The following is a 24,699-nucleotide window of genomic DNA, read 5'->3' as shown; positions in this document are numbered from 1 at the left end:
AACCTTATCTAATCTAATCTAATCTAATATAACCTAACCTTATCTAACCTAATCTAATCTAACCTAACCTAATCTAATCTTACCTAATCTAATCTAACCTAACCTAATCTAATATAACCTAATCTAATCTAATCTAACCTAATCTAATATAACCTAACCTAATCTAATCTAACCTAATCTAATCTAATATAACCTAACCTTATCTAACCTAATCTAATCTAATATAACCTAACCTTATCTAATCTAATCTAATCTAATATAACCTAACCTTATCTAATCTAATCTAATCTAATATAACCTAACCTTATCTAACCTAATCTAATCTAATATAACCTAACCTTATCTAATCTAATCTAATCTAATCTAATTTAATCTAATCTAACCTAATCTAATATAACCTAACCTAATCTAATCTAACCTAATCTAATATAACCTAACCTTATCTAACCTAATCTAATCTAATATAATATAACCTAACCTTATCTAATCTAATCTAACCTAATCTAATCTAATCTAATCTAATCTAATCTAATCTAATCTAACCTAATCTAATATAACCTAACCTAATCTAATCTAACCTAATCTAATATAACCTAACCTTATCTAACCTAATGTAATCTAATCTAATCTAATATAATATAATATAATCTAATCTAATATAACCTAACCTTATCTAACCTAACCTAACCTAATCTAATCTAACCTAATCTAATATAACCTAACCTAACCTAACCTAATCTAATCTAATCTAATCTAATCTAATCTAATCTAATATAACCTAATCTAATCTAATCTAATCTAATATAACCTAACCTTATCTAACCTAACCTAATCTAACCTAATCTAATATAACCTAACCTAATCTAATCTAATCTAATATAACCTAACCTTATCTAATCTAATCTAATATAACCTAACCTTATCTAACCTAATCTAATCTAACCTAACCTAATCTTACCTAATCTAATCTAACCTAACCTAATCTAATCTAATATAACCTAATCTAATCTAACCTAACCTAATCTTACCTAATCTAATCTAACCTAACCTAATCTAATATAACCTAACCTAATCTAACCTAATCTAATATAACCTAACCTTATCTAATCTAATCTAATATAACCTAACCTTATCTAATCTAATCTAATATAACCTAACCTTATCTAACCTAATCTAACCTAACCTAATCTAATCTAATATAACCTAATCTAATCTAACCTAACCTAATCTTACCTAATCTAATCTAACCTAACCTAATCTAATCTAATATAACCTAATCTAATCTAACCTAACCTAATCTTACCTAATCTAATCTAACCTAACCTAATCTAATATAACCTAACCTAATCTAATCTAACCTAATCTAATATAACCTAACCTTATCTAACCTAATCTAATCTAATATAATATAACCTAACCTTATCTAATCTAATCTAATCTAACCTAATCTAATATAACCTAACCTAATCTAATATAACCTAACCTTATCTAACCTAATCTAATCTAATATAATATAACCTAACCTTATCTAATCTAATCTAATCTAACCTAACCTTATCTAACCTAACCTAATCTAATCTAACCTAATCTAATATAACCTAACCTAATCTAATCTAACCTAATCTAATATAACCTAACCTTATCTAACCTAATCTAATCAAATATATAATCTAACCTTATCTAACCTAACCTAACCTAATCTAATCTGACCTAATCTAATATAACCTAACCTAATCTAATCTAATCTAATCTAATCTAATCTAATATAACCTAACCTTATCTAACCTAACCTAACCTAATCTAACCTAATCTAATATAACCTAACCTAATCTAATCTAACCTAATCTAATATAACCTAACCTTATCTAACCTAACCTAATCTAATCTAATCTAATCTAACCTAATCTAATATAACCTAACCTAATCTAATATAACCTAATCTAATATAACCTAATCTAATCTAACCTAACCTAATCTAATCTAACCTAATCTAATATAACCTAATCTAATCTAACCTAATCTTATATAACCTAATCTAATCTAATCTAACCTAATCTAATATAACCTAATCTAAACTAATCTAACCTAATCTAATCTAATCTAACCTAATCTAATCTAACCTAATTTAATCTAAATACCACCCAGTTAAATCTTAAAAAGAACAATGAGACCAACGGCTCTCTCTGTCATTCCTGTCCTGAGACAATTGTCCATTTATTTTGGACTTTTATACTGAAGTGTTTTGGTCTGATGTCCTCCTCAGTTTCATTCCAAAATCACGATTCCCAATTATTCCTGCTTTTTCTTTTAAAGACCTTTTCTTTTCCTTTTTCTTTTTCCTTTTTTTTTCTTCGAATCGTTAAGTAGAAGGAAGAGGACAGTGACAAATATTTTATAACAAATTTTATCTTTTAGATTTGCTAAATTCTATATTCATTCATTCATTGTCTATACCCACTTATTCCTAGGACTCCTAGGGTCAAGGGAGTCTGCTGGAGCCTATCCCAGCACACATAGGGCGAAAGGCAGGGGTACACCCTGGACAGGTCGCCAGTCCATCGCAGGGCCACACATAGATGAACAACCACACACACTTACTCCTATGGGCAATTTAGATAAATTCTATATTCATAAATGTAAATCTAATAATAATAATAAACCACTGTTTATGGTGTTCAACAATGACGCATATAATTTAAATAAATAAATAAATAAATAAATAACAAGGCTTTAAAAATACTACAGCTCTGTGAGTGTTATGATAGAGGTCTTTAATTTAATTTTTTTATTTATTTAACGGGGGGGGGAGCTCAAGTGATTAAGGCTCTGGGTCACTGACCGGAAAATCAGGGTTCAGGCCCCAGCACCACCAAGCTGCCACCGCTAGGCCCTTAAACAAGGCCCTTAACCCCACCCTGCTCCAGGGGCACTGTATCATGGCTGACCCTGTGCTCTGACCACAACCACTAAGGATGGGATATGCGAAGAAAGACTGTGCATTGTGCAGTAATGTATATCTTCTTCTTCTTCTTTCGGCTTTTCCCTTCAGGGATCTCCACAGCGAATCATCTCTCTCCACCTACCCCTATCTACTGCATCCTCAACACTTACACCCACTGGCTTCATATCCTCATTTATTCCATCCATATCCCTCCTCTTTGGCCTTCCTCTTTTCCTCCTGCCTGGCAGCTCCATGTCCAACATTCTCCTACCAATATACTCACTCCTCTGGACATGTCCAAACCATCTTAATCTGTCCTCCCTAACTTTGTCCCCCAAACGTCCAACATGAGCTGTCCCTTCTCGGTTTATTATATGCTCTGTACAGTAATGTAAATGTGACAAAATAAAGACAACTTATTTTCGTTGTGTGTTTGTATTCGTTTTTGATTCCATAAATAATAATTGTACAAAAATGTATACTGTTATAATACTACTACTAAGTGGTAGTAAATTTCGCGCATGCGCAGAACAAATCGTGTTTCGGCTGCAGGGATTGAGTAGTGACAAGCATAGCGGAATAAATGTTATTTCACTTGTAATCTTGTGTACTGATCGCATTTATATGCAACATTGTATTTCTCCTAATATATTAGGAGAAATACAATGAATGTAAACAGGCGCTATCCGTGGCCATCTAAAAAAGGGGGGGGGGGGCGGTGTCCTTTACGGAGGTGCGCGAGACGACGTTGTTTTTTTTGGTTCCTTCCTGCCAGAGCGCACGCGCCTCCGACGCGTTGACGCAATCGCTTTCGTGGTCACGTGGTGTTTGTGTGGTGCGTACGCGGCGCAACTGGAAGCGAAGATGGCGGACGACGAGGAGGCCGAGCAGGAGCCCCGCGGTCAGAGCCGCAGTCCCAGTGTCCTGCGAGGGCTCGCGGCCCGCCTGGAGGAGCTGTCCGCGGCGCTGAGGGTCAGCGCGGTGTCCGTGGCGGAGGAGGAGGAGTCCACTGCCCACTACTGCCGCTCTTTCTGTCAGGTCTGTCCCGCAGCGCTGCTTTAAAAACGCACGCACACACACACTAGCGCATTAGCGCACTGCACAACAGCCGAGCTGGCGTACATCACTCATGTGTGTTTGTGTGTGTGTGTGTGAGGGGATTTAATATTCTATCACCTCGACCGAGGGTGTGATTGAGTGTGTCTGTGTGTGTGTGTGCGCGCGCATGAGTGTGTGTGTGTGTGTGTGTGTGTGTATGCATGCACAGCCTTATTCTCCAGCGCGACAATAACAAGCAGCAACATCAACAACAGCACATCATGTTAGCTGCAATGCTAATGCAGACGGAGCCAGTCAGTCACAAATGATTAACATTTCTACACAGATTCTGACTGTGTGTGTGTATGGTGTCTCTAGTTTTATTCCTTCTCTATACCCTGTGTGTGTGTGTGTGTGTATGGTGGCTCTAGTTTTATTCCTTCTCTATACCCTGTGTGTGTGTGTGTGTGTGTATGGTGGCTCTAGTTTTATTCCTTCTCTATACCCTGTGTGTGTGTGTGTGTGTGTGTGTGTATGGTGGCTCTAGTTTTATTCCTTCTCTATACCCTGTGTGTGTGTGTGTGTGTGTATGGTGGCTCTAGTTTTATTCCTTCTCTATACCGTGTGTGTGTGTGTGTGTGTGTGTGTGTGTGTGTGTGTGTGTGTATGGTGGCTCTAGTTTTATTCCTTCTCTATACCCTGTGTGTGTGTGTGTATGGTGGCTCTAGTTTTATTCCTTCTCTATACCCTGTGTGTGTGTGTGTGTGTATGGTGGCTCTAGTTTTATTCCTTCTCTATACCCTGTGTGTGTGTGTGTGTGTGTGTGGTGGCTCTAGTTTTATTCCTTTTCTATACCTTCTGTGTGTGTGTGTGTGTGTGTGTGTGTGTGTGTGTGTGTATGGTGTCTCTAGTTTTATTCCTTTTCTATACCTTCTGTGTGTGTGTGTGTGTATGGTGTCTCTAGTTTTATTCCTTCTCTATACCCTCTGTGTGTGTGTGTGTGTGTATGGTGTCTCTAGTTTTATTCCTTTTCTATACCTTCTGTGTGTATGTTAAATCAGGTGTTTTACCCTTTTTAGTGCACTTCTGTAGGGAGCAGGGAGGGATTTGTGAGTGTGTGTGTGTGCGCGCGCACACAGTCCATCTTTTACACACACACACTGAGAGTGGACCTGGATATGACCCTGATAAGGTGCTGTAGTGTGAACCTGATAACTGTGATTAATGATGATAGCAGACACAAACTGCACTACTGCCATGGCAGCTTCTGTAGAAAACTAATCGACAGTTTCAGACTAATCACGATGCAGCAAGTATTTCTCTAGTAACCATACATCTGACGAGTTTCTCAGTAACTGAGGCCACGCCCACAGATGGCACTGTACAGGCCACGCCCACAGGTTGGAGGAGTGTAGAGTAATACACACAGCTCTGATATAAGTGTCTTATTAAAAATAGAACCAGTGCATCTTTACTACCCACCCACCCCACCCCCCAACACACACACACACACGGGGTGTTTGAGTGACCACTGATTAACGAAATGATTGTACATTAAATAAAATGGAAGTTGTGGTGTTGTCCATGTGGATATCAGTAAGGGTGTGTGTGTGTGTACACAGACTCTGGTGGAGTGTGTGAGTGTGTGGAGGTCAGATGAAGACCCGTGGCCCGTGTTGGAGAGTTATCGTGTGGCATTGTTGAGTTTTGCGCGAGTGTCAGCGCATCTCTCTGTCCGGAACGAGAACGTCGGCATGGTTCTCGAGAGACTGTCACTGTGAGTATCAGTATCTCTCTCTCTCTCTCTATTGCTTCTCTTTCTATCTCTCTGTCTCTCTTTCTCTCTCTCTCTCTCTCTCTCTCTCTCTACTGCTTTCTCTCCCCCTCTCTCTTCACTTCTCTCTCCCCGCCTCTTTCTTCATCTCTCTCTCTCTGGTCTTTAATGTTCAGTGTTGTTCCTGCAGGAGCTGTGTGGAGCTTCTGCTCTCCATAACTGAAGCTTTTCCAGATGCATTGTGGGAACAGTTTCAGTGCTCCATCCAGGTAATGCATTAAATAATCTGACTCCTCCTCTTTATCCTTCCTGTCAGAGTGAGGTGTTTCAGGGATGGAGGGATGGAGTAGCGTGGTAGCTGTTTTTGGGAGACACACAAGTCTAACCTGGGTTTTAACTCGCTGTACCCATGACTCAAGTTTATCTGCAGTGTAAATAAAATCACTGACCGGTGTTCCTGTATGCGCAGACGGCTCACGCTCGGCTGCAGGGCAATGGCATCTCTCAGCTGCATCTGCTCTCCGTGGCCACGCAGGAGCGAGGGATGTGGAGCAACAACACACTACAGAGCCTCCTGAGAAATGAGATGCCTCCAGAAGCTAGAGGTGAAGAATCCTCACTTTCACCTTGATCACCAGCTACAACCATGTGGGTTTTTTAAGATTTCTCTACAGTGTTTAACTCACCCTCATGTCCTTCTCGTCTGTGTTTCAGTGCACGAGTTCCTGATGCGTGAAGGTCCGGACCTGCTGCAGCTCCGGGTGAAGTACCTGATTAAAGAGAACTCCATGGAGAGGGCTGCGCTGCTGGCTAAAGCCTGTGCTGATTTCCAGGAGTTCGGGGGAAGTAGAGGACACTTTAAACAGAGCTACCTCGTATGTGTGTGCTCATGTGCCCCACAGGAGACACTCATGGAGGAGGTGTGTGGAACATCACACTTCACATATGTTTAGCTTTGTTCCACTACTGTGCACTGATTGGTTACTGGAAACTGAAAGCAGGAAATCACTGATGGAGGTGTCAGGAAGTGTGCTCTGATTGGTTACAACAGAGCTGGAGGTGGAGTTGGGTGAAGGGAAATGTTCCCTTATTCCATATTGGTTACTGAGATACTGGAGTGGGTTACGGGTGTCTGATTGGTTAAAGGGGTCACTGGGGGTGGCAACAACGTGCTAATCGGATATGAGGGACTGGGGGTGGCAGCAATGTGCTGATTGGATAATGAGGCACTTGGGGCAGCAACAATGTGCTGATTGGATAATGTTTGATTGGGATTAAATTTAAACAGGTTTATTCAATTAATTTGATATTATCAATTTTGTACATATTCTATGGAATGTTAAACAAGTTACTCAGAAGTGATAGAGACCTGGTGTATGTAATATATATTTAAAAATGATACAAAATCCGATGTCTTTAATGGACTGTCTCCTGCAGCTCTCTCAGGTGGACTGTCGTGATGCTCTGGAGATGATCTGTAACCTGGAGGCAGAAGGTGATGAGAGAGGAGCGTACACGCTGTGTTCAGGCTTCCTGACCCGACAGCTTCTACAGGAGGACTCGTACTGTGCCTGGTCAGTCTCTAAACACCGTCTTGCACTCTGAACAAATACGACATCCTTGTTCCTTTTGTTTTTTCACACTTTCAGCACTGTCAGAAAGTCACTACACATCAGAGTTCAGTTACTTTTAATCTTCATGACAATAGAAACAATGTGAGGTGCTAATGTAGTGATTATTCTCTCTCCTAGGGAACTGACACTTTTCTGGAGTAAACTCTTGAAGCGATTGGAGCCTTCAGAGCAGAGCTTTCTGGAAAAGTGCCAGAAGATGTCCCTACTTGCTAAAACCGTGTTCCACCTGCTCTTTTTCATCAAAGTGATCCAGTCTGAGGTGAGTTCTTCATCCAGTCAGCCTCGCTATTCCCTCACTGTGGATTAATGCTCATGTTGGAACTGTTTTAATCACCAGTGTGATGAAATCTTATGGTTGGTTTTGTTTTGTAATCTGCAGTTGGACAGGATTGGATTGCCTGCTTGCATTGAGATGTGTATACGTGCTATGAGAATGGAGTCCTGCGAAGGAGCCAACAAGGCCACCATCTGCAAAACCATCTCGTGCCTCCTGCCCTCTGACCTGGAAGTGAAGCGGGCCTGCCAGCTAACGGAGTTCCTCCTGGAGCCGACTGTCGACTCTTACTACGCCGTGGAGACACTGTACAATGAGCCTGACCAGAAGCTCGAGGAGGAAAACCTTCCGATACCCAACTCACTACGCTGCGATCTTTTCTTAGTTTTCAAAACTCAGTGGCCTTTTGATCCAGAGTTCTGGGACTGGAAGACACTAAAGCGTCACTGTTTAGGCCTTATGGGTGAGGAGGCATCTATAGTGTCCTCCATTGACGAATTAAATGATGATCGCTTCGTTGAAGCTGAGCGAGAGGACTTGGATTTCGCGCCTGAGGAGTTTAAGGATGTTTTTGAATGCTTTTTGGATACAACAAATGAACTTAAAGAGATAGCAGACCAACGACAGAAAAACAGAGAAGTCAAAAAGTTGAGGGAAAAAGGATTCGTGTCAGCCAGGTTCAGAAACTGGCAGGCGTACATGCAGTACTGTGTGCTGTGTGATAAAGAATTCCTCGGTCACAGGATAGTGCGACATGCACAGACTCACTTCAAAGATGGATATTATAGCTGTCCTATTTGCACAGAGACATTTGAAACGAGAGAAACTCTAGATCCGCACGTTGCATCACACGTGAAGCTGTCTTGCAAAGAGCGTTTAGCCGCAATGAAAACCACTAAGAAACTGACTGATGCGAAAACGTCTGCCCCTGATATCGCAGCTCTGAATAACAAAAGTGGAGAAAATCAGGCACGAAAAGTGAAAGCTAAAAACTGCAGTGGAGAATCTGGTCAGCTGTACAATGGAGATGCTGTGGGCCCAGAGGTTACGGGAGTCAAGGTCAATGGGAGTGAGCGGAATGTTTGTCCCGTTTCGAACTGCAGAAAAGCCTTCAAGTTCTTTCGCAATCTGCTCACCCACGTGAAGGACCACGGGGAGGTTGAGGAGGCAAAGCGCTTCCTCGAATTACAGACCACGAAGATAGTTTGCCAGTATTGTCGCCGGCACTTTGTTAGTGTCAGTCACCTCAATGACCATCTTCAGGTCCATTGTGGTGCTAAGCCGTATACTTGCATTCAGTTGAACTGCAAAGCTAGCTTCGACACCAACACCGAGCTCCTTGTGCACAGCAAAGGACATCTGGTCTTTAAGGCTAAATGCATGTTTCCTGGATGTGGAAAGATCTTCAATGAAGCTTATAAACTCTATGATCACGAGGCGCAGCATTATAAAACGTTTACTTGCAAAGTGCCTGGTTGTGGTAAAGTGTTTCACACTCAGTCTCAGTTAGACTTGCACGAGGAGAGCCATAATGCTAAGAAAGAGGAGACCCAGACTGCCGAGAGTGACAATGCTTGTCTGGTAGAGCCTCAGCCACACCTCTCCAGTGAACCGGCCAAGCAAGATGCCCAGCAAGATGTCAATCCAGGGCCTCCAGTAAACTCCAGCTGCATGATGAGCCCTGCAGATCACCCAACAAATCTGGTGAAAGTGAAGCACTCAGTAGAAAACATGCTCAACCCTGCTGGTCAAGGTCCCACACAAGCGTTCAACCTTGTGACCTGCAAAACTGAGAAACCTGATCCGAATCTTGTGCAGCAGCCACAGATGCCACACATGGAGATCCAGTCCGTCCAACCTCAAATAAACCCTTCCATGCCTCACATGAACGAACCTAGGCCTGAAGAATCCTTACTAGATGTGTTAATGAACGATCCACTGCTCACTCCATCGTGCCCACTTCCACCAGCATCTTCATATCAGAGCCTCCTAGAAGACTTCCAGCAAGCTCCATCAGGAGATGTTTTGCAAGCGCAAATGGAGTCTGCAGTTTCCCAGAGTCACACCCAGCCCTTGTACAGCAATGAAAACACTGAATATGGGCAGTATGATCCCAATTCTGTAACCCCGATTCACACACCATACCCAGTCCCGTACGGGAATAGCATGGCTCCCTTGACGCAGACTGCTCATAATGGTCCGCACGTAATGCGCGTGTCTCAGAGGCTTCCTCCACAAGTCACCCCTTTTCCCACTAACAGGCCGGTACAGCCCCTGCAGGCCAACACGCTCGCTTCTGCTGTCACGGAAAAGGACAGGTACAAATGTGCATACGAAACATGTTCTCGAGACTACAGCTCTTACAGAAGTCTAACCAAACACATGAAAGCTGCTCACTGTGAGTTTTATACACAATGGAAACTGGCAAAGAGGAACAATAAAGTACCACAGATCATGAACAGAGCTACTTCTTTAAATGGGAAATGTATTTCTGCAGAACCCTTACAGAACCAGCTGGCTCAGAGGACTCCTGCTCCTCTGACCCCAATGCAGAAACCGCCCGCTCAGCCACACTACCCAACAAGCTGTCTAAACTCCAGTTACCCCTCGGGATCTTCCCATTTAACTGGTCCTACTGGTCAGACTTTCCCAAATCAAATGGACAGCATACTGGATCCCATTGTTCTCTCCCAGTTAGGCAACGCTGCAAATCAGCCTCATACAGCTTCTCACTCTTCCTGGAATTCCATCCCAGTAAACACTTCACTTCAGCAGCAGAATTACCATTCACAAGCAATGACATCATCTAGTGGTCATTTCTCCTCACAGATAGACACTGCACCACAAACCCAAGTGCCAAATTCCTATAATGGAGAAATGGCCTACCCTTCTTTGCAACATCAGAACAATTCCTCATGTCGCTTCATCCAGACCCAACCAAACGTAACCCAAACAATGAACAATCCAGCCAAAATAGGCCATCCCACCGAATCTTCTCCACCTCACTACATTCAGCAGCCAAAGTCCAGTTCCGTCCCTCTAGTCAAACATACAGAGTGTGTCGTAAAACTGGAGAGAAACCCAGATTTGGTTCCTTCCCCGCCAAACATGTCGCAACAAAGCAACCCTTCTGCACCCATGAACCCTCAGAATTCTCAAGACACCAGCAGTTCTGCACATGATGGCGACATCAAAAAAAGGAAGCGAAGCAGCAGAACTAAATGGCCTGCCATCATCAAAGACGGCAAGTTTATTTGCTGTCGGTGCTTCAGAGAGTTTCAGAGTCCTAAATCTCTTGGAGGACATTTGTCTAAACGTGCTGTCTGCAAACCTTATGAGGAAGCAGTTTTGTCTCCAGATCTTCCTAGTTCGTTTCTCGAGCTTCTGAACTCCCCTCACCCATCAGACACACCCCAGTCTTCACCTTCTGCCCAGGTCAGTTCCAGTCAAGCTTGGTCTTCCCTGTCTAAAGGCCCTCTTGACCCAAAATTGTTTCCCAATGTCACGTTTCTGAACACTAAGGATTCCATATACAACAGTGACAGTAAGCCAAGCAGTGACACCGTCCAGCAAAATTCACCAGGTCTGGAGGAGTCTGGTGCACGTCAGCAGACTTTTGCTGAATCATCTGTCTCTTACCCTCAAGACAGTCAAAACAGTGTGATTCAACACACCGGAAATATCAAAGACAAGTGCAGTCAGCATCAAATGAATTATACCCAGCCTTGCAATCCCTTACCAAGTGACACTAGTTCCTCAGATCATCTTTTGTCCCGCTTGTTAAGTGAAAACCGAACCTCTGACTCAAACTTCAGCAGGAGTCCCACTAATCATATTGACAAAATCCTTCAAGCCGAAACACTAAACAAGATTAAGGAGATTAAAGAAAAATCTACCATTACAAACGCTAGTGGATTATCCAATGATGGGCTTCTCGCTGCCATGGCTAGCCTAGCTCAAAATCTGGTCTCGGAAAAGAGCGTCAAGGAAAGGCTTCGTGAACAGATATTAGCTGGCGATTTCCAAAAAAGGAGCAGTTCATGCCAAGGTCAAGGAGTTGATAACTCCAGTCCGATGACCGATGTTCTACACCACACGCCGAATGTTATTCAAAAGGTTCTTCAAAGTAATGTTGGAAGTGCTACTGAACTCAGTGAACATTTCTCCAAAGCTGGAAGTGTTGCACCTGGCGAGACCTCCACACAGATTCCTCAAGCTTGTGCTTCCAACAACACTGTGACAAGTAACGCATTTAGTAATCCACCGATACAACAAGACGACGAAGATATCGCCGAAATCCTAAAAGCTCTTGAAAGACTGGATTTGGATAGGGAAATAAGAAACTATGAGCAGACACCTGCTATCCCTCAAGAGGCTGAGAGTATAACTAAGGCCTCTGAAGCTACATACACTTTTATGGTACGAGGCTATTCCTGCGACAACGACGGTTGTGGTTACAGAGCAATGACAAAAGACGCGCTCTTCAAACATCTCATGAAACAGCATAACTACACAGAGGACATGCTAAATCAGTGTCGGAAGGAGCAGTTTAACTTTGCACCTTTTAATTGTCAACTCTGTCCCAAGACCTTCACACGAAACTCCAACCTCAGAACTCATTATCAGTCTGTTCACAATTATTCACATGAGCAGGTGGTCAAGATGGGCATTACGCGGCAATACAGCCGTAAATCCATGGAAGCTGATCAAAGTCTTTGCACCATGCCAAACGTCTCCAATTTGCCCAATCTAACGGTACCGAAGGTGCCCTTTCCTGGACAGCAACAGAATGCCGAGTCTGGTACTGGTGGCCCGAGTTTAATATCTGGAGTTGGAATCATTAAATCAGAAATCAACATTCAGCCTTTTGAGCAACAGCGTCCTGTTACTTCCATGGACTCCGGCGTCCCCGGGACTATACAGAGAGCACAGACGACTCCACATCAACTCCACTCTCAGGCTACTATGCATCCATCAGTGATTAAGGCTGTTCCTTCATTGCCAACCTCCTCAAGTGTGGAGCAGCAGTTAAATCGTCCAAATGGGGTTGTGCCAGGATCCCTTGCACCTTCTGAGCACTCCCATGGAATGTCCTCTGGGGGTCTGTTGCCTTCAGGTGCACCACTTGTGGCTCAGACGCCTTCGGTCCTTTCCTTCAGTCCTTCAGTCCTTTCCCCAGATAAGAAGCCTAAACTGGGAAGACCTAAAATGCCAAAACCGAAGGAAGTGACGAAGAAGACTAAGGAGAAAAAGACAGACATGGATGATGTTTTTAGCCCCTATCGGCCTTACCGCTGTGTCCATCAGGGCTGTGTGGCCGCCTTTACAATTCAGCACAATTTGATTCTTCACTACAAAGCCGTCCATCAGTCTGCTCTGCCTAAATTTGAAGTTGACGAGGAAGGTGAACAGGTTGAGGAAGAGAATAATGAAAACGATGAGGAGGATGACATGCTTGATGGTGAGGTCAGTGAGGTGACAGAGTTTCGCTGTCAGGTCAAAGACTGCTCTCGTATATTCCAGGCTGTTACAGACCTGCTACAGCATTACCTTCAGCTCCACAAACTCAGCCTTGACAAAGCAGGCATCATGATGTCCGGTATGAACCTGGGCAGGTTTCAGTGTGACCAGCCAGAATGTGACCTTACCTTCACCGGATTCTGGAAGTATGTTAACCACATTGACAGCGAACACAAGCAGGTAAAGCTCTCCAGAACGGAGCCTGTTGATGGAATGTTCCAATGTGAGGTTGAAGGTTGTAGCTGTGTTTATACTACGCGGTCAAACTTATTGCGGCACATTATGAAAAAACACCAAGACCTTTACAAACTCAGACTGCTGAACTCGAGAGGTGTCAAACTTGGTCGTCCTCCAAAGAACAGAATAGTCTCGCTCGAGAAGGAAAATAGAGAAATTAATAAAAAACCTATTCAGAAGGGGGGCGAGAAAAAGAAAAGGAAGCAAAAGAATCTCTGGACGAAATACGGAAACCCCATTTTAAAATCGAAAGAGGAGGCCTCTGCCATGTGCACCAAGAGGATTCAGTTACAGTACCCTTGCATGCTCAAAGGCTGTGAAACGGTCGCCGAATCTGAGCGAAAGCTCATGAAGCATTATGTCCAGCATGGCTTGCCGAAACAATACCTGGAGGAGCAGAGGAGCAACTACATCTTCTGCAAGAAAATGCCTCGCTCCAAGTACAAACGAATTGCATCCAGAAGTGACGATACTGACAAGTCTGACGAAAGCTCCATCGACGCATCAGAGAATGAGGACGCTGCGGACACCGGACCCAGCGAATCAGAGTTCTCCAAGCCAACGTCTGAAAAGGAGAGCACCGAGGACACTGAAGTTTCAGACGCTAAATTGTCCAGCGACTTGAGCTCCGATATCTCTGTGGTGGTGAAGCGGAAGAGAGGTCGTCCACGCAAGGGGGAACGTGTCAAGCATGCACAGTTTGCGCGCAAGAGAATGACAAGGTTAAGAGCGGCGCAGACTCACTCCGTCAACTATGCAGACATCAACTCCGACTCCACTTCTTCCAGTACCACGCTGCCACAAGAGCAGAGCGCAACTCTGACCTCTTTCAAGCCAATGGGATTCGAGGTGTCCTTCCTCAAGTTCCTGGAGGAATCAAGTCAGCCCACTGGGAAGAGGAAGACTTCTCTAACGGATGTACAACCACACAAGAAATTCCCGACCGTGCACCTGAAGACGGCCTCGGTGGTGTGCAGCAGGATCAACCCTGATTATCACTGCCGCGATGTACTGAAACTTGTCGAATTCAAGAACCCTCAAAAGCTAACTTCTCTTAGCAAGGTGACGTTTGAGGTGCACAGAGGGTTCTCAAATGTTTTCGAACTCTTGCTCAAGCAGCTGCATGACATGAGACCGGCGGTGGTCATTCATAAAGAGGGTGTGTCTGATGTAATGGGGTAGTTCTCAGGACAGGGATAGGGGTTGGGTGTGGATCCATAGCTCCAGTCTTGCTGTTTTTGGGATGTTGCATCATAAAGTGGGTTATAAACTGTTCTATTGACAGCCCTTGACACTGAATGCTCCTGTTAACGTCTGCTAATCGCTCTACAGGACTGTGTATTAAACATTTTTAAGTTGTTAATTAAAACTGTTAATGATATACCTCTTTACGCATGCCCTTAAAAATTTATCCGGCCCACGTGGTCAGTGTTGGAAACGAACCCTTAGTGGAAGATTTTATTTGTTGCGGCTCCCCGTAGGTCTTTTAAATCGAACTAGCTTCTGTGACGAGTTGGACTGACGATCCCGTAGTGCAAGTGGTGAACTGTAGATGGTAACCATTTTAGTCTTGTTCATCTTGCATTGTAAATTTTTTGAACGTCTATTAGCGTCGTTGTCTGTCTGTGCACATACTGACTCTCCCGGATAATTTACTGCCACCAGCAGTCTGTACCTTAAACAACAGAGACCAATTTATTACAGCTTGCGTTTTCTACCTCTGTCTGATTTTGTGTTGTTTTTTTTCTCTCTCATGCATATGTAGAATAAGAGTACTCTTCCTGTAGGAAGGGTCAGGAGTCTTTTATTCAGGGTTTCTGGTTGCTGTAATACAGGTACATTTAGCTGGCATACTGTGATGCATAGATTATATTTGCATTTATTATAAAAACATACACAATAAAATATTAGCTCTTGACATGCAAGAATACAAAAAGAACAGCACTACTTTTACTGTGCATATAAGGATATTTCATTATCAAACACACACGTGCATTAAATATTATTAATAAATAAAACTCTTATTTGATGTAAATAACAAAAGAATGAACTTATTTCAATCAGGAAATATAAAAGACAAGCTGATCCTGTCACTTTATGGACTTTTTTCCATTCTAGATCCTTTTCCACCAACTTGACAAGCAACTAGAAAGGTAATGGTGATGTCACTAAGGCAAGCCCCGCCCCCAAGTACAACTGAGTCAAGTAGACGTGAGGTGAACTGTTCAGTGAATCCTGAACATTTTAGTGGAGTGTGTGTGATGCAGTGAAAGTATGTATTTTTTTCTCTAGAAAAATTACATCCATGTTATAAAATAACATTTTCACCCTTTTAACTCTTCACATAAACTCATAAATAAATGAATCAGTGCACGAGTCAAATCGAGTTCAGTTAAATGATTCATTTTGACTCATCCACTGATTCATAAATAAATGAATCAGTGGATGAGTCAAGTTGAGTTCAGTTAAATGATTCATTTTGACTCATCCACTGATTCATAAATAAATGAATCATTTAAATGAACTCAAACGACTCGAATCCCTAAAAAGGATTCCTTTTAATCTCCGGTAGTCTGTTGAAGCATCTCCTTTTCATTTTCATGATATATTGTTATTAAAATCAAATTGAGTTCTTTTGGTTTATTTCTTCGATCTTTTGAAAGAGTCGTTTGATTAAACTGGCTTAAAGACGTTATAGCGTAGCTTTTAACATGAACTCTACAATCTCCATTTAAATGAAAGGTGATGCTCAGCTTGGTAGAAAATAATAATAATCCAAAATATCTTAAGGTTATTTTCTTTCAAGAGTTCTAACAACACAGGTCTTAGTATTAATTTGTTTCCTTAAAAATTATCTTTAACAGGACAATCACATCTGCACTCATCAGGTTGGTGTCTCTACTGCCTGTGGTCTTTATAAAGTGCCTAAATAAAATGGAGAACAGCACAGTTCTCTGAATGACAGAAGAGAACAGGAAGTCCCATGTCAATCATGTCGGAGTTTCCTTCACAGCCTGCGATGGCTGAAACCGAACCTCGTTCTCTTTGCTAGTAAACGTCGTGGCTTTAAGTCCGGCCGAGCCAAGAATGAGCGCAGACGTGGAGTGGGCGTGACACCTACACATCCTCTTCTGTTCCACGGGGACGTACCTCTTACTGAAACACTTCCAGCACTGCTTGGACAGGATGTAGATCATCTCGGTCAGGTTCAGGACCACACACAGGACAGACGTGCAGCCCATGATGTAGAGGAAGATCTTCTTCTCCGTGGCTTTGGAGATGTAGCAGTCCACCGTGTTGGGACAGGGAATCTCCTCGCACCGGTACATCCGTGGCACCGCAAATCCGTTATACACAAAGTAGAAGATGAGCAACGTGCCCACCTCGAAGGTCGTCTTCAGGACCAGGCTGAAGAGGTAGGTGAAGAGCAGGCCGCCGTCGATCCTGCCTCTGTCCTCGTAAAGTTTGCGCCCGTGTTTTTTCTCCCGGTGCTCGCGGTAGGCCACGTGCAAGGCCACCAGCAGGGACGGCGTGGACACCATGATGAGCTGCAGGGCCCACAGACGGGCCTGAGAAACGGGGAAGAAGCGGTCGAAGCAGACGTTCTCACAGCCCGGCTGCTGGGTGTTGCACACAAAATCCTTCGACTCGTCTTTCCAGACGTTTTCAGCAGCGGCCACGAACACCAGGATGCGGAAGATGAAGAGCACCGAGAGCCAAATCCGACCAATGGCAGTGGAGTATTTATTCACGCCGCTCAGAACGCTCTCCAGAAAAGCCCAGTTCATGACTGCAGGGGAACCTGTGCTAGATAAATCAAGCAGTTCAACATTTATTAACAGCGAATAATATAACCTGACTGATCTACAAATCATGATATTTATAATAAAATATAAAAACACAGGATTCAGGGTTAGTCTTAGATCATCACTGTGTGCTACAGAAATTATTATTGTAATTCATTTATCGTTAAATTTCTCCTGATGAAGTAAACATCAGTGTCTACTTTCATTTCTGGAGAACCAGCATAACATTGTCATTCCTCTCAGTCCTGTGTTTAATGGCTTCTCCTTCCTGAATGTAATAGAGTTTGTTCCTCGTGAACTGAATACAAAGTGTAGAAGTTATATTTTCTATGTTTTTTGTTTATAACTATTTATTCAGCAGTTTATGACTGAGGTCAGAATGAAAGCTTTTGTCTTTGGTCCTGCAGCTTCATCATTAATAAACTGTACAAGGTCTGTAGTGTTACATTCGTGCAGGATGGCGAGAATAAAGTTTAAAGAAAACACAAGAGAGAGAAAATAAATAATATAAAAGTGTTCTCGTACTCACCAGAGGTTTTTTTTTCGGTGGAATCACTCGCTGTATCGCATGAAGGATTTGAAAGGCAAATCTACCTGACGGATCAGTCTCTCACCTGCTGGCTTGCTGTGGGCGTGGCTTACCTGTGCGCTTTACTGTAAACACACTGACACTGGGTCTTTGTTTCCATGGCGACGGGTTTTTAAAGAAGCAGCACGCCGTAGTGTAGATGTAGATCTTGAACACTTTGAGGCTTTATGATGTGTGATGTTTAAATTAAAGCAGGATGATGATGATGATGCAGAGACTTTCTCTCTGATGAGCAGCTGCAGTGACTCAGGAAGGCAGGTGTGTTTACCGAGTGTGTCGTGTGTAAACGCAGTGTTTGGAGAAGCTAATGAAGGCAGGAGAGAGAGATCAGGATGTGCTGCGTGTATCCCACACCGACAGGACGGATATTTATAATTAATCACACAGTCACAGAGTGATGTTTTATTGATGCAGAAACACAAGGAGTGTCTCTAACACACCTCAGGGGGTTTAGCTGGGTATTAAAACTCATGTTTGTGAGTTAAAACTGTGTTTCTGAGCAACGAGTAATGTTTACACTCTTAAACTGGGAGGTTTTGTAAGTGTACATCCTGGTTCATGTCCACAGTGTGTGTTAGTATGTTTGTGTGTGTGTGAGGATTGGTGCTTCAGTGTTCCAGTAAATGATTTGCATTATTCAGCTTCCTATTTTGTAAAATTTTTTCCTGTCCTGGCCTTTAACCCCACACCTCACTAGTTTAGTTTTATTTCCCAGAGTGTACACCACCTGTCCAAAGGGCGCTGGTGGCTCAGTGGGAAGTCCAGGTTCAATTCCCAGCCAGTGCCCAAACCCCAGCCACTGGATGCAGTGCCTTTCCCAAGCCCGGAGGTTGTCGTGCGGCTCGGTTGGTCTGCACACACATAGGGAGCAGCCAAAAGATCAACAACAACACGACCACCTGTGAAGCCCCACAAGACGGCGGCACTGACCCTTCATTACAGTTCTGTGTAATGATGCTGTGCGTCTCGTGTTGTTTTAGTAGGAGGATTTTCATCAAACAGGACAAAACAGGAAGTGTCATCCATACTACTTCAGCTTTCTAGTTCCCCTAGAGTCAAGGAGATTCCTGTTTATGTATTTTATTAGCAGAATATTTTTGTATATTTATTTTCTTTTCATACTCGAATAAAGTGTTTCACATTCCCCTCGATCTGATCACTTTCTCTTGTTGAATGTGTCTCTTGTTTTTTCCTTTTAAATCATTTTTATTTTATTCTGCCGTATTGCTTTTACATTCTATTTATTGGTAAAATACAAATAGACATTCATTGTTCCTGGAGTCTTTTTTGTTCTCTTTTATCTTTTTCACAAAAGGGATTATGTTACATATATAGTCACAATTGATGAATATTTTTTATTTATTATATTTTTTTATTTATAATATTATTTAGTATATTTTTTATCTTTATAAAAAAATAATTTATAATATTTTTATTTTTTATATTTTTATTTTGATTTATTTAATTTAATTTTTATTTAATTTTTATTTAATTTTTTATATAGTCACGATTGATAAATATTTTTTTTATTTATAATAGTTTTATTTATAACATTTTTTATACAGTCACGATTGATGAATATTTTCCAAACCTATAACAATATAAACTTTTATTTATTTATTTATTTATTTATTTATTGATTGATTGATTGACTCACTCGGACATGCACCTTTTCCGTCCAGCAGATGGCGCCACGGCGTCATTGCACCGGTTGCCAGATTGGACCTATTCCCGTCAAATCGCATAGTTTTGCATACACTACTAATTTGTTTTATCCGAGTTTGAAAAATGAAAAATGAAAATTTTAATATTTCAAATTTTACTAATTCATTCTGTTCCCGTTTTCTTATAAAAGGTCATTCATTCTCGATAGTTCAGCAATGAATAATTATGTTTAATAGCTAAGACAGATTCGGTGTAAAGCTGTTTGCTGTATAGAGAAGCTACTGTCTGTACGGAATAAAATATTATTATTATTATTATTAAAGTTTGCGTACAATTCTACTACATGACAACATTATCGCTATATTAAAAGTGTGTTTATGAAATCTGGCAACCCCGCGCTCTTTCTCAACAAGATGGCGGCGTTCAGCGCAACATCACAATAACCTCGACTTGTTTCGTCTGTCGCTTTATAAAGCTCGCCTTTATTCCTATGCCGTCATTATATCACATTATAATATATTATAAGAGTCATTTAAGCTGTCTTTAATTAATCTGTGAAAGCAGAGACTTTTAGCCGAGCCTGAGTCATGTCACCTTCAGAGAGCGACAGTAAAGTACCCGGATTGAGAGGAGTGAGAACCACCTCCCTGTTCCGCGCGGTCAACCCGGAGCTCTTCATCAAACCTGTAAACTTTTAACATCATTTATATTCAAATACTCTGATCTTAATAATCGGATTTAGTCTAAATGTGTTTAAAGTGGTACAGTTGCAGGGGCTTTTGTTTAGCGGGGGGGGGGGGGGCACGTCACTTCCGTAAACAAGCGCTCACTACCGGAAGTGTGTTTAGTATTTAATTATTTAATTATATTTTTATAATAGTTTTATATCTAGAGGAAATTTATTTAATTTCATCCAGTGTTTCGTTTCAGGAGTAAGATTTCAACTGTGGTGTAAATGCATGAAATAATAATAATAATAATAATAATAATAATAATAGAGTAGTAGTTAATAATAAGGTTCTAATATAATAATGTAAATATCCTGTTTTGTAACAGATATCTGAACTGTTTTTATCAGCTGCTGTTGTTGTTGTTGTTGTTGTTGTTGTTTACCCTCTCTCCCCTGCACCTTTGTCTCCTGTACAGAATAAGCCGGTGATGGCGTTCGGCCTCATCACCATCACGCTGTGTGTGGGGTATCTGGGCTATCTGCACGCCGTGAAGGAGAACTCTCAGGAGCTTTATGAGGCAGTGGACAGTGAGGGGGAGAGATACATGCGGAGAAAAAGCTCAAAGTGGGACTGAGAGACGTGCAGAGAGACGCGTTTCAGAGACTCGACTGCGTTCAATGTTGTTGATTTCACTCTAAACACCAGATTGAGTCCATAAATCACCGCTAATAATGGTCGAGTGTGTGTGTGTGTGTGTGAATCAGCAGCACCGTGTTTTATGCATGTTTGCATGCATGCCTCGTTTGTTTGTGTGCTCGAGCATGCAAACAAACAAGCATGGAGTCGGTCATGCTCGAGCCTGTTTGTTTGTTTGTTTGTTTGTTTGTTTTTACTGAGTTGTGTTCATCTGAATTAAATAAAAATAATCATAATGCAGAATGTTTCTTATCTTGCAGTTCTATAGAATATATATGATGTTACATTTAGCAGCTTTAAGGGTTCCAGAAAATCTTTCAAGGCTCGAAACCAGGTAAAAACAAGATGGTAAAACCATAAGCAGCAGCACCCACCAATCCCACTCTAATCCCACACCAATCCCGCTCTAATCCCACACCAATCCCACTCTAATCCCACTCTAATCCCACACCAATCCCACTCTAATCCCACACCAATCCCGCTCTAATCCCACACCAATCCCGCTCTAATCCCACACCAATCCCGCTCTAATCCCACACCAATCCCACTCTAATCCCACACCAATCCCGCTCTAATCCCACACCAATCCCGCTCTAAACCCACACCAATCCCGCTCTAATCCCACACCAATCCCGCTCTAATCCCACACCAATCCCGCTCTAATCCCACACCAATCCCACTCTAATCCCACACCAATCCCGCTTTAATCCCACACTAATCCCACACCAATCCCGCTCTAATCCCACACCAATCCTATACTAACCCCACACTAATCACATTCCAATCCCACTCTAATCCCACACCAATCCCTCACCAATCACACACTAATCCCACACTAATCACACACTAATTCCACACCAATCCCACACTGACCCCACACCAATCACACATTAATCACACATTAACCTCACGCTAATCACACATTAATCACACTCTAACCACACACTAATCCCACACCAATTCCACAGATGCTGTCAGATGCACAGACACGTGCTTTTCTGTGAGTTTCTTTACATGACACACTACAGTGCTTTCTGAGAGACACGTGGTGAGTAAAGGAATGAATAAAGGATTGAAGAAGTGTTTCAGCAGATCATCAGGTGCTTACAGTGTGTGTATGTGTGTTTGTGTGTGTGTTTGTGTCAGAGAGTTTCAGAAAGTAACTTTTCCTGTTTTTCTGCATGAATATTTTTCCAGTGAAGTTGCTGGAAAGTCAGAGTGAGACTCGGTGAAGCGTTAAACCTGAAACAGAGTGAAGATCATCTAGCTAATAATCTGTGGTGAGAAAAACATTTTGGGAACGTTAGGATTCGAAAACATTTTTGCTCCTTGACAATTCTTAAAGTTTAGATCTCATGTTTATATCGCAAGTACAGTTTTACTCCATTATATTATTTATCTTTATATGAAAGGTTGTAGAAAGGTTATTTACGTAACACTGTGATCTGTAAATGACTGGGTTTTATCAACAGCATCTCCAGCTGAATTCCTCCATTATCTCATCCATCAGCCTGACCAGACTGTATTTATAGAAATAATCGTGATTCAGACGAATCTCTGCATGAATCAGTAGATAGCAGAAGATGTACGGGTCAGTGACTTTTCATATAAAACCACAGGAAGAAACCTGACACTGAGGAGCAGCAGCTTTAAAGAAGATCATTTTGAGATGAGATCACTGGAGTTCAAACTCATCATGTGACCAGAGACAGTCTATGAATTAAGGCTGATTTATTTAAGGCATGTTTAGAGTTTTCCGTTTCCAAACATCTTCAGAAATGAATGACCAGCATGACCAGGTACCAGTGGAGCATCAGGTGACTGAATACTAAACACAGTCAGTGTGTCCATTAAACCACATGGTACTGTTCTAGCATCACTCTATAAGAATCACCATCAGTGTTTGAATAATTATAAAAAGGAACCTACTGAAGCTCTTCTGGATTAGTGTACAGTGCTGGGGTTAGGTCTGAGATCGTGACAACAATCATTTCATTTCATTTCATTTCATTGTCTATACTACTTATCCGATCTATACTCAGGTCACGGGGAGCCTGCGCCTATCTCAGGCATCATCAGGCATCAAGGCAGGATACACCCTGGATGAGGGCCAAACCATCACAGGGCACACACACAATCACACACACACACACACACACACACTCATTCACAAACACAATCACACATTACGGGCAATTTAGAGACTCCAATCAGCCTAGTAGCATGTCCATAGACTGTGGGAGGAAACCAGAGCACAACAATCATGTGACAGTTAAAAGAAACAGAACAGTGTGATCAGTGTGTTTAACATGGCTGTGTATCTATTCAAGTATCTATCTATCTATCTATCTATCTATCTATCTATCTATCTATCTATCTATCTATCTATCTATCTATCTATCTGTCTGTCTGTCTGTCTGTCTGTCTATCTATCTATCTATCTATCTATCTATCTATCTATCTATCTATCTATCTATCTATCTATCTATCTGTCTATTCACAGATCTATCTATCTTTCTGTCTGTCTGTATATCTATTCAAGTATCTATCTATCTATCTATCTATCTATCTATCTATCTATCTATCTGTCTATTCACAGATCTATCTCTTTCTGTCTGTCTGTATATCTATTCAAGTATCTATCTATCTATCTATCTATCTATCTATTCAAGTATCTATCTATCTATCTATCTATCTATCTATCTATCTATCTATCTATCTATCTATCTATCTATCTATTCAAGTATCTATCTATCTATCTATCTATCTATCTATCTATCTATCTATCTATCTATCTATCTATCTGTCTATTCACAGATCTATCTATCTTTCTGTCTGTCTGTATATCTATTCAAGTATCTATCTATCTATCTATCTATCTATCTATCTATCTATCTATCTATCTATCTATCTATCTATCTATCTATCTATCTATCTATCTATCTATTCACAGATCTATCTCTTTCTGTCTGTCTGTATATCTATTCAAGTATCTATCTATCTATCTATCTATCTATCTATCTATCTATCTATCTATCTATCTATCTATCTAATCAAGTATCTATCTATCTATCTATCTATCTATCTATCTATCTATCTATCTATCTATCTATTCAAGTATCTATCTATCTATCTATCTATCTATCTATCTATCTATCTATCTATCTATCTATCTATCTATCTATTCAAGTATCTATCTATCTATTCAAGTATCTATCTATCTATCTATCTATCTATCTATCTATCTATCTATCTATCTATCTATTCAAGTATCTATCTATCTATCTATCTATCTATCTATCTATCTATCTATCTATTCAAGTATCTATCTATCTATTCAAGTATCTATCTATCTATCTATCTATCTATCTATCTATCTATCTATCTATCTATCTATCTATCTATCTATCTATTCAAGTATCTATCTATCTATCTATCTATCTATCTATCTATCTATCTATCTATCTATCTATCTATCTATCTATTCAAGTATCTATCTATCTATTCAAGTATCTATCTATCTATCTATCTATCTATCTATCTATCTATCTATCTATCTATCTATCTATTCAAGTATCTATCTATCTATCTATCTATCTATCTATCTATCTATCTATCTATCTATCTATCTGTCTATTCACAGATCTATCTATCTTTCTGTCTGTCTGTATATCTATTCAAGTATCTATCTATCTATCTATCTATCTATCTATCTATCTATCTATCTATCTATCTATCTATCTAATCAAGTATCTATCTATCTATCTATCTATCTATCTATCTATCTATTCAAGTATCTATCTATCTATCTATCTATCTATCTATCTATCTATCTATCTATCTATCTATCTATC

The 24,699-nt window shown here is 41.1% G+C and overlaps 3 protein-coding genes across 4 annotated transcripts; 2 read left to right on the top strand and 1 right to left on the bottom strand.

Moving 5' to 3' along the window:
- Window positions 1-3,748: 3,748 nt before the first annotated feature.
- znf292b (zinc finger protein 292b) lies at window positions 3,749-15,135 on the top strand. Its single transcript, XM_058391927.1, has 8 exons — window positions 3,749-3,979; window positions 5,602-5,756; window positions 5,944-6,022; window positions 6,223-6,358; window positions 6,468-6,673; window positions 7,191-7,327; window positions 7,505-7,646; window positions 7,767-15,135. Exons 1-8 carry the CDS (start codon window positions 3,806-3,808, stop codon window positions 14,598-14,600), a joined length of 7,863 nt encoding a protein of 2,620 aa, XP_058247910.1. The 5' UTR covers window positions 3,749-3,805; the 3' UTR covers window positions 14,601-15,135.
- Window positions 15,136-16,263: 1,128 nt separating this feature from the next.
- On the bottom strand, window positions 16,264-19,093 carry gjb7 (gap junction protein beta 7). 2 transcript variants are annotated; one of them, XM_058391949.1, is made up of 2 exons: window positions 17,754-19,093; window positions 16,264-17,220 (listed from the first exon to the last, which is right to left on the bottom strand). In XM_058391949.1, the coding sequence occupies exon 2, from the start codon at window positions 17,204-17,206 to the stop codon at window positions 16,409-16,411; it is 798 nt and encodes a 265-aa protein (XP_058247932.1). In that variant the 5' UTR covers window positions 17,207-17,220; window positions 17,754-19,093; the 3' UTR covers window positions 16,264-16,408. The 2 variants fall into 2 exon arrangements, with proteins under 2 accessions (XP_058247932.1, XP_058247931.1); XM_058391948.1 differs by having other exon boundaries at window positions 16,264-17,225; window positions 17,754-19,091.
- Window positions 19,094-19,866: 773 nt separating this feature from the next.
- Window positions 19,867-21,088, top strand: smim8 (small integral membrane protein 8). The gene is made up of 2 exons (XM_058391951.1): window positions 19,867-20,164; window positions 20,625-21,088. Exons 1-2 carry the CDS (start codon window positions 20,066-20,068, stop codon window positions 20,781-20,783), a joined length of 258 nt encoding a protein of 85 aa, XP_058247934.1. The 5' UTR covers window positions 19,867-20,065; the 3' UTR covers window positions 20,784-21,088.
- Window positions 21,089-24,699: the final 3,611 nt, after the last annotated feature.

The sequence above is a fragment of the Hemibagrus wyckioides genome, linkage group LG06 (assembly GCF_019097595.1).
Source record: "Hemibagrus wyckioides isolate EC202008001 linkage group LG06, SWU_Hwy_1.0, whole genome shotgun sequence".
Classification (NCBI taxonomy): Eukaryota; Metazoa; Chordata; class Actinopteri; order Siluriformes; family Bagridae; genus Hemibagrus; species Hemibagrus wyckioides.
The sequence above is the reverse complement of the archived record's forward strand: the minus strand, read 5'-3'. Positions and strand labels throughout refer to the sequence as shown.